A 357-nucleotide genomic window follows, 5' to 3' on the forward strand; every position below is an offset into this window, starting at 1 on the left:
AGAAAATGTCAAGAAAAACAAAAAACCCTCCTGAATTTCCCGAGGCGGAGGAGGGTGCTGGGTGGTGGCGGGTTTGGGGGATTGGCAAGAGTCACGCTCCCTTTTCCCCCTCGCACATGCCAGCATGACAGAGGGCCTGGGCCAGCTGACGGGCGGGGTGTCGGGGCTGGACGACTTCACGCAGACCCACGAGTCCCACGTCTGGCCGGGCTACGACTATGTCGGCTGGCGCAATGAGAGCACTGCCGGCGGCTACGTGGAGATCACCTTCGAGTTTGACCGCATCAGGAACTTCACTGCCATGAAGGTCCGTGTGCCCCCCGGTCCCCCCTCCCTGCCCCCCACCATTGCCACGCT

At 62.5% G+C, this 357-nt stretch overlaps 1 protein-coding gene across 1 annotated transcript in view; it reads left to right on the forward strand.

Annotated features, from left to right (window-relative positions):
* LOC104277042 (discoidin domain-containing receptor 2-like) overlaps positions 1 to 307 on the forward strand; it is a gene marked incomplete at both ends in the record, with an annotated part of 1,267 nt that extends 960 nt beyond the window's left edge. Inside the window, one exon of the mRNA XM_009873561.1 lies at positions 124 to 307. Within this exon, the coding sequence (XP_009871863.1) occupies positions 124 to 307 (184 nt within the window). The remainder of the gene's footprint in view (positions 1 to 123) is intronic.
* Positions 308 to 357: the final 50 nt, after the last annotated feature.

The sequence above is a fragment of the Apaloderma vittatum genome, unplaced genomic scaffold (genome assembly GCF_000703405.1).
Source record: "Apaloderma vittatum isolate BGI_N311 unplaced genomic scaffold, ASM70340v1 scaffold25597, whole genome shotgun sequence".
Classification (NCBI taxonomy): domain Eukaryota; kingdom Metazoa; phylum Chordata; class Aves; order Trogoniformes; family Trogonidae; genus Apaloderma; species Apaloderma vittatum.